The sequence below is a fragment of the Silurus meridionalis genome, chromosome 21, assembly GCF_014805685.1.
Source record: "Silurus meridionalis isolate SWU-2019-XX chromosome 21, ASM1480568v1, whole genome shotgun sequence".
Taxonomy (NCBI): Eukaryota; Metazoa; Chordata; class Actinopteri; order Siluriformes; family Siluridae; genus Silurus; species Silurus meridionalis.
Genome location: NC_060904.1, coordinates 18,087,501 through 18,099,643, shown reverse-complemented (window position 1 = coordinate 18,099,643; position 12,143 = coordinate 18,087,501). Strand labels below are relative to the sequence as shown.

Below are 12,143 nucleotides of genomic sequence, written 5' to 3'. Positions count from 1 at the left end.
GTTTGTGCATGCAAAAGACAAAGCCTCTGCTCATCTTCCTGTTTTAATCGATTGGCATCGTGTTGGTGTTTGAGGTTGCAGTTAAAATGTGGTTTATTCTGTAAATTCAGGAAGTGCTTTAAGTTCTTATATATCATTAACACGCACAGCACTGAGTGTGTGAGGTTTTACTGAAGAAGTGATGAAGATGCTGCACTTGGTTCTGATTCTGCTCACATTGTCTGGTATGAAACATCATCTCACTCTTACACTCTTAGATTATTGTTCAGAATATGAACTTGAATGAATATGTATTTTATGTGAAATATCAGAATGATGTATGTGCTGCTTGTAAACAGCTGTACAGGATCTTCATACACATTCAGGATTAATTAACAGGATTAGCTAAATACAGGTTTGTGGCTTTAGCAAGAATTTGATACGTTTTTCATTTTGTTAAAAGAAAGATTTATAAAAAAAATAAGTGAAATAATCAGCTCGTTACTTTTTATAGTTTTGTGGTAGTTGAATTGAGTCAGTCAGATCTCTCAATAGAAATGACCTGCAGTAAAAGTTTTGTTGTTTTAACATTTAATGTCCAATTTGAATAAATGTGTAAAGGAATATAAAATTGTAATAATATTGACTGTAAAAATCAGGGAGGATAAACACTGTATGTACATAAATATACTGAAATATACACATAAATTAATAAATATATACTGTACATGTATGATGGTATCAAGAAAAAATAATTTTGTAGATTCGCTCTGTTTACAAGAAATTACTTTATTTATCCACGTTTCCACACAATCACCTTCATTCTTCTTGAAGGATCTTGAAGTCTTCTTTTCGAAGCGTGTCAGGCATCTCCACAATAGTGTCAAAAACTGCAACCTTTGAGCTGCAACTTCATCTTTGGGAAGAGGGTGAAATCCACAGGAGCCAGATCTTGCTGGTTTTGACAGTTTCAGGGTTCGAGCTCATTGAAGGTCTGGTTTCACACAGATTTTTAAGTTTGTTTGTTCTAACTTGCTGTTCGTGATGAAATCGCAGAGGTGGTAAAGCACATGGTCAAAAATAGGACCAGTTACATCATCAGTCTAGAAGCTTTATGATATCTTATACCTCATATGACCACAAACACATATAAAAGTAAAGTGTGTACAGTGTAGTAATAAAAGAAACGTCAGATAAACACATATGAACTTATAAATACTATTATTATAAAACAATATTGCAGTTTAACTTTAATATTTTATTGTATTTAATTAAATATTTAACCCTTTATTCTGTATGTATTTCTCTACACAGATGTTCTCACTCAGGACAGTAACTGGGGAGTGAAATATCCTGATAATCAGATCTGTGCTGTGAGAGGATTCAGTGTCTCCATTCCCTGTAGTTATTATTATCCAACATCAAATCCCATTCAGGTGACAGAAAAGCTTTGGTGCTCAATGAACTCAAACACAGATAAGTGTCATCACCTCCATATGTTTATAACAGTTCATCAAACACCAAATCAGACTTTGAGTTCACTGGAGACGACAAATCAGACTGTACTTTATTAATCCACAATGTACAGTTTAATTATTCTGGAGTCTATAAATTCAGATTTATAACTGATGTGACTGGTGGCATGTGGACAGGAGACCCTGGAGTTACTCTACAAGTTACAGGTAAATTTTACTGATTAAAATAAAAATCCTAAATGATTTATTATGTGTGTGTAATCCTGAGTCACTGATGTGGAGTCTTTCCTGCTCTCTGATAAAGATTTAAAGGTGTCACTAATCAGACTCAGTGGAAACGGAACCTTTAAACCAGGAGACTCGTTAAATCTGACGTGTGATGTGACCTGCACACAAAGTTCCTCACAGTTTGTGTGGTCTAAGAACAACGAGCTCTTACCTGAATCAGGAGCCGTTCTTCACTTTCCTGCTCTGACCCTGAGGGATTCTGGGAAATACACCTGCACTTGGAAAACCAGCACCACATCAGGATCTAAAACCATCAGCCTTCCGGTCGAGGGTGAGTCCGTCTGCTCACAACATTCCTAAATGTCTCGAGTGATTACTGAAGGAAATAAAGTGACTTGTGTTTATTTAAATATTTACACTTTATTGTTTTTTTTATTGTAGCAGATAAAAATACTAAACCTTCATCAAAATGGATGATTGCTTTGGTGACTGCTGGACTGATTTTCATCATCTTAACTGTTCCAGCTGTGATTTACAGCAGGAGGTAAAACTCCACACATTACAGTCTCCTGTGTTGGACTCATTTTGAGTCTCAGGATATATTTTCGTTAGGTTTTTGATCAAATTGATGCCAGTTGAAATGAACAGATGTTGAGACTCTGTTATATTATATATAAAATGCTGTAATTCTTGTAATAATACTGTAATAATACACAGTATTGTTCTTTACTCTTTTTAACTACAGTATGAGACAGTGTGTATTTTAGGACACATCCATGTGCACTGTGTGTTTTCTTGCTTCTATTAGGAGGAAACTTAAAGCTCCAGAGGAAAATGAGGGGGAAAGTGAAGAGAAAACAGAGGTATGACCTTTTTTATTGGAGCTTAAATATATTTGAATAATTATAATACCTACTTAAAGTGTTACTACTTTAGACATTCACTTTAATACATAAATACCTCATGTGAAATATAGTTAGTCTACAATAAAATCTTTTAAAATTGAATTAGATTTTAATGTAGTGTTTTCTTTTCTAACAACTAACTGCTGAATGTTTAGTTCATTTTTATGTGTTGATCATCTACTGAACATCACCACACTTTAAGTGAAGAGTCTTATTTAAGTCAAGATTTAACAAGTTTCCTCTGAACCTGTTTACTGACACCTTTACTTTGGACGTGGTGATGCAAAGGTTATCTTTTCATAGATAAAACAACACTTACGACACGTCTCTGAAGTTCAAGAAGAAGAAGTGTTAAACAAAGAGGAAGTGACTTATGCGTCTGTCCAAAAAAACAAAGCAACAACCAAAAGGTAAAAAAAGTATATCTAAAATTTAATTGAGAATATGTCTGTCAGATTTTATTTAAAAAATGATATTATAGTGTCTGAGATTAGATGCTGGAGCTACGGCACACTGTCTTTTAACTCGGGGTTTGTGTGGTTATGTGGTTATGGTTATTTAGTTCAAGTCTCCACCCATGTCATATAATTGGTTGTGTCTTTATTCAGTGTTTTGCTACGTGACTTATCAAGCCTTTTGTTTTTTGTGTCTAAAAATTCCAATTTTTATCTTTTTTTTTTTTTACATATTTATTTGTCTGTAGTTGTTTTTGTTTGTTGACCTGTTGCCTGTTTAATGTTTATGACTCTACCTGTTGCTTTGGATTTCTTTAGTAAAAGTTTTTACATTTCATCCTCCTATACATGAACACCATGTCTGGAATAAAGGAAATATCCTTTTTATTAAATAAATTAAGAAATAGTTAAAAGCAACTGATTTGTTGGTAAAAATTTGGTCAAAAATGTTTAGTTGTTAATAAATTGTTGTTTCAGTATAAATAATCCTTGAACAGGGTTGTAATGAAACACTACTGTACTTTTGGAATTTTTTCTACAAACCTGTAGGTCATGATAAATTCTGTCTACACAGAAATGTGTTTGAAAATTACAATATAATATGTTGGTCATATCGCCTGAGTCCATCTGAGAGCATCTCTTCCCATAAGTTCAAAGGTCACAGCACAGCTAAACCAACTTCCACTGTCTGATGAAGAAGTTGTAGATGAAGGAGGAGTGACGTATGTATCAGTTTGCATCAAACACAAGAAAAAACAAACGGTAAAAATCTGTGAAATAATTGCTTTAAAATGTATTCATTCTACAAAAATATATCTTTAAACGTAAATGTGTTAGTGAGAATCCACAAAGTAAAAACGTGCATCGTTTGTGGCTGATAATCAGGTTTGTGTGTAATTTCAGGCGTGTCCACGCTGAGCTACAGGAGCAGGACGATGCTGTAATCTACAGCGCTGTAAACATCTAATGATGCTTTCACACCTCATTCACCCACAGTGCAGATATGTTTTATTTAGTCATCATTACAGCTGTGATTTTTTTCCCAGACATGAAGACATTATGATTTACGGTTTGCTAACATTATAGGAAATGTGTGTTTATTTGCCGTAAATATTCTGTTTGGATTTAAAATGATTTCATTTTCTACATATTTTGTTATTTCTTGTAATTTATGTTGTTTTCCAGTGCATTTTTTAATTCTGAGGTTTCTTTAAGTCCTATTCAGACAGGTTTAGTTTTATAAGTGAAAGTGTTGATTTACAGGAATAACTGTATCTATAGATAGAAACCTCAGGATTCACTGCAGGTCCATGACAGGTCTTGGTGGGCCAGTTACCTACTGCTGCCACCTTGGTTTACACCACATGTGCCTCCTCAGTATATTCCTACATAGTGCTCTGTGACTGATAGAGGATATAAACATGGCTGTGCAGGGAGAGGTGTCAGGAATCTCAGTGGGGGTGATGGAGAGAATGGAAGGACTCTTGTGTTCCATTCATGGAGACTAGGTTTAAATGTGCGCTGGTGTGAAAGGATGACCAGAAAGGAAATCCTTCAGTCTGAAGCATGGGACATTTGGTTTGGTGCATGAAAAGCCATACTTCAGTCGGTCCTCCATCAATGACGTAGTTCTTGCATGTTTTCTGATTCATGAAGTCCCTCAATGCTCCAAAGTCCGGGGTGGATTGGGTGTGGTGATTGGCATGTGAGGTCATACTCAGTCATGTAGCATAAGGAAGGAAGCAAACACGGGCTAAATGCTAAATGCATGGTTTTTAATGATGTCTTAAAGGAAAGATATAAAATTGGCGGGCAGAATCTAAATAGTGAACACATTAATACAGGGAAATAACAGGTTCAAAGGATACAGTGTGTGTATGTGTTTGTGTGTGTGTGTGTGTGTGTGTGTGTGTGTGTGTGTGTGTGTGTGTGGCGTCTGCGGTGCCCATATTTGAAGGCTGTCTGCTGAGAATTTGAGTTCTGAATAAACAGTGATCTAATTATATTGTATTTCCACATATTTGATCTTCAGTATAAAATCCAGGGAGAGTTTGATCTTTTTGCCACCTCCTGAGAAAACAGTTAGTGAGTTACTACTAGCACATCTACAGCCAATACTGTATTAGTTATAGTCATATGACCTAATGCTCAAACACATGAGAACATGCGCTTTTACAAAACACTTACTGTATAAAAAAAGGCAAAGCAGTTGTTCAGTGTGAAATATGTAATATGTGTAAGAAGCAACTTTTGGTGAAACAAGTATACGTACACTGTGAAAACACATCTGTGTGATTTAGACAGAGGATCCTTACGTGTGTGTTTTTGTTCAGAATTAATACACTCATTAAAACTTGATTCTTGAGCAAGATCTTTAAACTTTATTCACTCTGATCTGCTGTAGGTCACTCCTAAATAAAAGCTATTTGGTATTGTATTTGATTGCTGTGTTTTTTTAATGTGAATTTTGTCATTACACTGGATCCTGAAGGCCTCAGGCTTGATCACTCAGAAAAGAATATATATACAAATTGAGTGTATCTTCATGTCCTCAGAGGCTGGTAAATAGGTTTGCTGCAAAGAATAATATCACCATCCAGTGGAGGAAAACTGAACCTGTGTACAGGCTACAGTTTACATTTTGTGAGTCTGAGCCTTAAAGATAAAAGACCTTCATAGACCTTTACTCTAATTTAGATGAAAAAGTAAATCAGGACCTCATCAAATGATAAACAGTTGCAGATCATAAACAGGTGTAAATTCTGGACAGAATTTACAGAAATTTACAGAAAGTTACAGAAATTTAGAACTGTTTCTAAATTACTTTAAATAAATGCTCTATCGGTAAAATTACAATAAAAGTAATGAATAAACAAGTTGTCTAATCATGAAATAAAGCTCAAAAGCAGCACACAGGAAGTGTATTTACTGTGTAACATAATTCAGATCTCAGAGAAAACTCACAAAATGAAGAGCTAAGCTAAACGTTAGCATAGAAATTAGAATCATACTTTTGCTGAACGTTAGCATAGATATCAGAATCGTCCTCCATCTGCTGGACGTTAGAATAGATATCAGAATCGTCCTCCTTCTGCTGGACGTTAGAATAGATATGAGAATCGTCCTCCTTCTGCTGGACGTTAGAATAGATATCAGAATCGTCCTCCTTCTGCTGAACGTTAGCATAAATATCAGAATCGTCCTCCTTCCGCTGGACATTAGTGTAGATATCAGAATCATCCTCCTTTTGCTGGACGTTAGCATGAAGACCAGAATCATCCTCCTTTTGCTGGACATTAGCAATAAGACCAGAATCATCCTCCTTTTGCTGGACGTTAGCGTGGAGATCAGAAACATCCTGCTCCTGCTGGATCCTCCTGCGATCACACAAACACCTGTTCATAAGTCACTAACTACGTTAATTGTGGCGTGTCAAAATCATACGCTTCACATGAGACCCTCGGAGAAAGAGTTTTGAGTCTGTATAGAATGTATTGTATAGAAACATGCCTCCTGTTGAGCTCTTTTTTTACCTCCTGTTGTAAATCACGGCTAAAATGACTGGGACTGAGACTCACTCCAGCAATCACATAAACTATCATCCAGATCGACCACACAGGATTTTTGGGCCCTGATACAGGTACGGTTTTAGACGACACAACCGTTGAGGAACTTTGTGTGCTGTTCACGTCATTCATCAGATTTGAAGGTTCCGTTTCCACTGAGTCTGATTAGTAACACATTTAAATCTTTATCAGAGAGCAGGAAAGACTCCACATCAGTGACTCAGGATTACACACACACATAATAAATTATTTGAGAATTTTTTTTTTAATCAGTAAAATTTACCTGTAACTTGTAGAGTAACTCCAGGGTCTCCTGTGTACATGCCTTTAACCACATCAGTTATAAATCTGAATTTATAGACTCCAGAATAACTGAACTGTACATTGTGGATTAATAAAGTACAGTCTGATTTGTCGTCTCCAGTGAACTCAAAGTCTGATTTGGTGTTTGATGAACTGTTATAAACAAATGGAGGATCATGACAGTGATCTTTGTTTGAGTTCATTGAGCACCAAAGCATTTGTTTCACTTGAATGTTGGGTTTTGATGTTGGATAATAATAACTACAGGGAATGGAGACACTGAATCCTCTCACAGCACAGATCTGATTATCAGTATATTTCACTCCCCAGTTACTGTCCTGAGTGAGAACATCTGTGTAGAGAAATACATGCAGAATAAATGAGATTGATGTACAGTCTTCATTTCCCCATCATGACTGTTTCCAAACTCCTCCAAGACCAGATAACTTTTCACCAAAGTTCATTCCACATCATCCCAGAGTTCTCTGCCTCAAACAACTTTTTTTCTGTGTTATTTTAGCATTCATTTGTTTCTTATTCTTTCTTAATATCCCTAATAACTAATTTACTTCCCACCCTTGACCAGAATATCACATGACAAACTTCCCTGGTCCACTGTATCTCCCCCTAAACCCACCTATTTATCACTCCCCAAAAGTCTACAAGAAAGTTGGAGAAGCTGAAGCTTGGCCTGACAGCATCAGTCTCCAGCATCATTTTTCATTCATGATTGAAGACCCATAATCCTTTACATCACACTGCACTTTAGTGCCATTCATTTAAAAAAAATCAAAAATCTAATTTTATTTGTCACATACACATACATACAGGGTACGACATGCAGTAAATTTCTTTTAACGACGGTCAGGCATGAGGGAATAAAATGGGGTAAAAGTAGAATAAAAATTATAAATATAATACAATTTAAAAAAAAATATAATAACAAGAAAAGAAGGCAGATAAATAAGGATATAAAGATCTATCTATCTATCTATCTATCTATCTATCTATCTATCTATCTATCTATCTATCTATCTATCTATCTATCTATCTATCTATCTATCTATCTATCTATCTATCTATCTATCTATCTATCAGAGTGTTCATGAGTTACTCTGCCTTTCTGCATTGGTTCCGACAAGAAGGTAAGATGCTGATCAGATAAAAGTTAAAATATCAAAAGTCACAATACGGTTGATTTCTAATGGCAGCAACCAGTCTGACTTCAATTACTTAAAAAACATTCAGAATTAGAGCTTCTACATCTCTGAGCGAAGACCCACTTATTGGTCCCTCTTCAGTTTGTCTGCAGTTCTTCTTGCACAACAAAAACACAAAAAACATGGAAAAAGCTCTTGTTATGAAAACAGAAATTTAATAAATAATTAAAATATCAAAACTGTTGAATGTTCACTTACATCACAACACAATGTGTTTGTGCATAAGTGTATAATCTAATAACTCTCTATACAACCTGCAGAATCAATCAGCAACCAGTGAAAACTCTGAGCAATAATTCAGTCTACGAGTGAGATGATGTTTCCTACCAGACAGCGAGAGCAGAATCAGCAGCAGCTTCATCTCTACTTCTTCACTCAGTGTGTGTGTGTGTGTGTGTGTGTGTGTGTGTAAACTAAGCACACACTGACTTGGTTATTAAAGAAGTAAAAGTTTTGCAAGGACATAAAGAAAATCCCACACTGTGTACAGACACTACAAGTGTTTTAAACCATTAAAACAGGAAGATGAGCAGAGGCTTCATGCACTTTTGCACGTGCACACAAACACTTCAAACAGAAAATTTCGGATGGAACATAATTATTCACAAATTGTGAAGAACTTAGTTTGCGTTCCACATTATACATCATTCAGAGAGAAAGAATGAATCCATATCAGTGAATTAGGAATGACAGAGTGTAAATGATTGTAATACAGTGGCAGTACAGTTGAGACCTTTTTTTTTATACAATTCTGACAACAACACATTTGATTGTATAAAACCTTATTGTTATGCTGAACTAAAAGGTTCCTGTACCTGTGGCATGAATGTGATTGTCTAAGGTCATTCTAAATAGCTTTGGTTGGTGGTCTAGTGGTTAGGGTGCGGCTCTCTCACCGCTGCAGCCCGGGTTCGATCCTTGGTCAGGGAACCAACCCCAATCATTAGGGTTGCACAAGCCAGTGCACTCTTAGTGCCGGTCCCAAGCCCGGATAAATGGGAAGGATTGCGTTAGGAAGGGCATCCAGCGTAAAAACGTGGCAAATAAAAACATGCGGATCACGAATACGGATAATCCGCTGTGGCGCAAATGCCAACAAGGCAACAAGTGCCTCAGTTTATCCAATTTCACTGTGTCCTTGGAGATCACCCTGTCATTCTCATTGGAATGTTAATCTGTGAGAGTCTCCAGCTGTAGACAGGTTCAGATGGTTCAGGTGCAGTGGGTAGCTGTGGGAAGTCTGTGTACAAGTAAATTTGATCAAGATTTTCCTTTATAGTGTATACAGTCAAAAGTTTGGACACACCTTCTCTTTTACTGTTTTTTTATTATTATTATTTTCAACATGGTGAATTAACACTGTTGAAAATAAGCATTAAACTGTTCCTGATTGGGTAAGAAGGCAGTAACCAGAGATGTGTGAGCCCAGACAAAGATATTCTGTGTATTTTACATACTCACATTGTAAAGATATTATAGACACTGAACACACAACATGGAAATGTGTTTTATATTTATTAGGATGTTCCTGCTTGTTTAGATGGTAAGATGGGATTCTGGATCAGAGGAATGTTAGAACGACAAAAACACACTACAGTCTAATAGCAGCTATCTGACTGAATCGATTGATATAAAATCTGAATTCTAGATCTATATGTGAAAAAGTACACTTACATAATATTTGCAAGTTTATGAAAAAAGAAAGAAAGAAAAAAATAATGTAAAGGCCACAGCTCTGTGCCGGATCACAGCTCCACCACAAGTCCAGTTCCCAGCAGCCACTTCAACACAATTCTTAGAACACACACACACACATTCATAAACAACCAACTACAGTTCAGTCACACATACACACACACACACACACACACACACACACACACACACACACACACACCATTTTTGTGTGCTCTGCCTTCATGTTGAACTGACAGTCTTCTACTTCTTCTACTTCTTTCAGCTGCTTCCATTAGGGGTCACCACAGCACATCATCTGTCTCCATACCCCCCCTGTCCTCTACATCTGTCTCTCTCAAAATAACTACCTGCATGTCTTCCCTCACCACATCCATAAAACTCCACCTCTCCAGGCTCTTCTCAACCTGCTCCCTATTCTCACCACAAATCGCAATATCATCCCTAAACATCACAGTCCATGGAGACTCCTGTCTGACCTCGTCCTTCAACCTGTCCATCAGAAACATACAAACCCAATTCCAAAAAAGGTGGGACACTGTACAAATTGTGAATAAAAACAGAATGCAATGATGTGAACGTTTCAAATTTCAACATTTTACATATCAAATGTCATCTATGTTGTATAAACTGAGAAAATGTATCATTTTTAGGAGAAAAATTAATTGATTTTTAATTTCAATCATCAACACATCTCAAAAAAGTTGGGACAAGGCTATGTTTCCCACTGTGTGGCGTCCTCTCTTCTCTTTATAACAGTCTGCAAACGTCTGGGGACTGAGGAGACAAGTTGCTTAAGTTTAGGAATAGGAATGTTGTCTCATTCTTGTCTAATACAGGCTTCTAGTTGCTCAACTGTCTCAGGTCTTCTTTGTCACATCTTCCTCTTTATGATGCGCCAAATGTTTTCTATGGGTGAAAGATCTGGACTGCAGGCTGCCATTTCAGTACCTGGATTCTTCTTCTACGCAGCTATGGTGTTGTAATTGATGCAGTATGTGGTCTGGCATTGTCATGTTGGAAAATGCAAGGTCTTCCCTGAAAGAGACGACGTCTGGATGGGAGCATATGTTGTTCTAGAACTTGGATATACCTTTCAGCATTGATGATGCCTTTCCAGATGTGTGAGCTGCTTATGCTACACGCACACATGAACCCCATACCATCAGAGATGCAGGCTTCTGAACTGAGCGCTGAGAACAACTTGGGCTGTCCTGATCCTCTTTAGTCCGGATGACATGGCGTCCCAGTTTTCCATAAAGAACTTTAAATTTTGATTCGTCTGACCACAGAACAGTTTTCCACTTTGCCACAGTGCATTTTAAATGAGCCTTGGCCCAGAGAAAACACCTGAGCTTCTGGATCATGTTTAGATACGGCTTCTTTTTTGACCTATAGAGTTTTAGCCGGCGACGGCGAATGGCACGGTGGATTGTGTTCACCGACAATGTTTTCTGAAGTGTTCCTGAGCCCATGTTGTGATTTCCATTACAGCAGCATTCCTGTATGTGATGCAGTGGCGTCTAAGAGCCTGAAGATCACAGGCATCCAGTATAGTTTTCCGGCCTTGACCCTCACGCACAGAGATTGTTCCAGATTCTCTGAATCTTTGGATGATATGGTGCACTGTAGATGATGATACTTCAAACTCTTTGCAATTCTTTTTAATTTAAGTTTAATCAGGCAGTAATTAATATTTTACTGACAATAAACAGTATAATGTGTGTAAGTGTATAATCCAGTACTTGAACAAACACACTTCAACATCTATCAGCAAACAATTCAAATTCTGAACAATAATTCTGCCTCATGATGTGGGCAGTATCTGGAAAAAGAATGCACTCAGTACCAGTACATCAGTAAAACAGGAAGATGAGCAGAGGCCGTAACCACATTTTGGCTCCACACACACTTTCACAAAGTGTAAAGCAGTTTTAAACACATCCAAACCATTTAAACTTTAAATTCCTAATTATATTCTAATGATGCTTTGATGCATCTTCTCATTCATCTTCATGAGGATCTTCACATCCATAAATTCTACGTGTGTGTGTGTGTTTGTGTGTTTGTGTGTGTGTGTGTGTGTGTGTGTGTGTGTGTGTGTGTGTGTGTGTGTGTGAGTGAACTAAAGACATGCATGAGGCCTTTGCTCATCTTCCTGTTTTAATAGCCTGACACTCCTGTGGTGTTTGAGGTTGCCGCTCTATTTGTCAATCTGTCAATTCAGGAAGTGCTTTAGGTTTTGACATATAACAAAAAACAAGCTCTGAGTGTGTGAGGTTCTTACTGTAGAAGAGATGAAGATGCAGCACTTGGT

At 37.0% G+C, this 12,143-nt stretch overlaps 2 protein-coding genes across 2 annotated transcripts; one reads left to right on the top strand and one right to left on the bottom strand.

The window, feature by feature from the left end:
• The first annotated feature begins 1,475 nt into the window (after positions 1 to 1,475).
• On the top strand, positions 1,476 to 5,116 carry LOC124403671. The gene is made up of 7 exons (XM_046877372.1): positions 1,476 to 1,661; positions 1,759 to 2,013; positions 2,124 to 2,226; positions 2,491 to 2,545; positions 2,891 to 2,997; positions 3,693 to 3,804; positions 5,075 to 5,116. Exons 1-7 carry the CDS (start codon positions 1,622 to 1,624, stop codon positions 5,114 to 5,116), a joined length of 714 nt encoding a protein of 237 aa, XP_046733328.1. The 5' UTR covers positions 1,476 to 1,621.
• On the bottom strand, positions 4,797 to 8,524 carry LOC124403807. The gene is made up of 4 exons (XM_046877586.1): positions 8,459 to 8,524; positions 6,892 to 7,263; positions 6,576 to 6,769; positions 4,797 to 6,419 (listed from the first exon to the last, which is right to left on the bottom strand). Exons 1-4 carry the CDS (start codon positions 8,490 to 8,492, stop codon positions 6,390 to 6,392), a joined length of 630 nt encoding a protein of 209 aa, XP_046733542.1. The 5' UTR covers positions 8,493 to 8,524; the 3' UTR covers positions 4,797 to 6,389.
• Positions 8,525 to 12,143: the final 3,619 nt, after the last annotated feature.

Bases quoted from the DNA above. Each gene is read 5' to 3' on its own strand.
- LOC124403671 (XM_046877372.1), top strand. From the start codon at position 1,622: ATGTGGACAGGAGACCCTGGAGTTACTCTACAAGTTACAG. The intron at 1,662-1,758 runs GTAAATTTTACT...TCTCTGATAAAG, and splicing joins AGTTACTCTACAAGTTACAG to ATTTAAAGGTGTCACTAATC. The intron at 2,014-2,123 runs GTGAGTCCGTCT...TTTTTATTGTAG, and splicing joins CATCAGCCTTCCGGTCGAGG to CAGATAAAAATACTAAACCT.
- LOC124403807 (XM_046877586.1), bottom strand. From the start codon at position 8,492: ATGAAGCTGCTGCTGATTCTGCTCTCGCTGTCTG. The intron at 7,264-8,458 runs GTAGGAAACATC...TTCTCTACACAG, and splicing joins GATTCTGCTCTCGCTGTCTG to ATGTTCTCACTCAGGACAGT. The intron at 6,420-6,575 runs GTAAAAAAAGAG...GTGTGATCGCAG, and splicing joins GCCGTGATTTACAACAGGAG to GAGGATCCAGCAGGAGCAGG.